This window comes from Bison bison, unplaced genomic scaffold (assembly GCF_000754665.1).
Source record: "Bison bison bison isolate TAMUID 2011002044 unplaced genomic scaffold, Bison_UMD1.0 scf7180017864375, whole genome shotgun sequence".
Classification (NCBI taxonomy): domain Eukaryota; kingdom Metazoa; phylum Chordata; class Mammalia; order Artiodactyla; family Bovidae; genus Bison; species Bison bison.
In genome coordinates this window covers 3410470-3411651 of record NW_011494947.1, presented here as the reverse complement: position 1 = coordinate 3411651, position 1182 = coordinate 3410470, and the positions used below count along the sequence as shown (strand labels likewise).

The following is a 1182-nucleotide window of genomic DNA, read 5'->3' as shown; positions in this document are numbered from 1 at the left end:
ACGGCAGGCAGTGAGTCTGCGCCCGCCCCTGCCCCGACCCCGCCCAGTCCCCCGGGGGCTCCGTCACCGCCTGCATCTCCCGCCGCAGGTGGCCACTACATTGCCTACTGCCAGAACGTGATCAACGGGCAGTGGTATGAGTTCGACGACCAGTACGTCACCGAGGTCCACGAGACGGTGGTGCAGAACGCGGAGGCCTACGTGCTCTTCTACAGGTGCGGTTCTGCCAGCGCGCCGGGGCCCTGCCCAGCAACCCGCGAGCCTAGCGTTCCGCGCCACCTCCACGGGACTTCACCCGGGTGCAGAGGGGCGCCTGAGAGGGCTTTAGGCCAGGGAAGAGTGATGATTGGGGGTTTTAGAAAGAGCCTGCTGCTCTGACTGCTGTTGGGAAAGCAGGAAACCCACGTAGTTGAGTTGGGTTTTCTGCAGTGGTCCTGGTGGGAGGTGATGACGCTGGAATTCTGGCAGGGGTGGTGGGGCCTATGAGATGTGGAGGATGCTGAGATGGGAGGATGCTGAGATATGGAGGGGTGCTAAAATGCGAGGGTGCTGAGATGAGGGGTGCTGAGATGAGGGCACTGAGATGAGGAAGGTGCTGAGATGAGGGGTGCTGAGATGAGGAGGGTGCTGAGATGCAGAAGGGTCCTGAGATACTGAGGGGTGCTGAGACGTGCAGGGTGCTGAGATAGGGAGGGGTGCTGAGATGAGGAGGGTGCTGAGATGAGGGGTGCTGAGGTAGGGAGGGGTGCTGAGATGAGGAGGGTGCTGAGATGAAGGGTGCTGAGATGGGAGGATGCTGAGATATGGAGGGGTGCTAAAATGAGAGGGTGCTGAGATGAGGGGTGCTGAAATGAGGGTGCTGAGATGAGGAGGGTGCTGAGATGTGGAGGGGTGCTGAGGGGCCTGAGACGTGGGGCTTCCTGCACGGGGCGTGGCTCCCACCCCTGACCCGCCCCCGTGCCGCCCTGCCCCAGGAAGAGCAGCGAGGAAGCTGTGCGGGAGCGGCAGCAGGTGGTGTCCCTGGCCGCCATGCGGGAGCCCAGCCTGCTGCGGTTCTACGTGTCCCGGGAATGGCTCAACAAGTTTAACACCTTCGCGGAGCCAGGGCCCATCACCAACCACACGTTCCTCTGCTCCCACGGAGGTGAGGCCACCTTCCTGTGCGGGGGGCGGGGCGGGGGA

General features: G+C 63.2%; 1 protein-coding gene across 1 annotated transcript in view; it reads left to right on the top strand.

The window, feature by feature from the left end:
• USP20 (ubiquitin specific peptidase 20) overlaps positions 1-1182 on the top strand; it is a 44690-nt gene that overhangs the window by 37997 nt on the left and 5511 nt on the right. The window contains exons 17-18 of the mRNA XM_010856953.1: positions 74-215; positions 975-1144. Of these exons, the coding sequence (XP_010855255.1) occupies positions 74-215; positions 975-1144 (312 nt within the window). The remainder of the gene's footprint in view (positions 1-73; positions 216-974; positions 1145-1182) is intronic.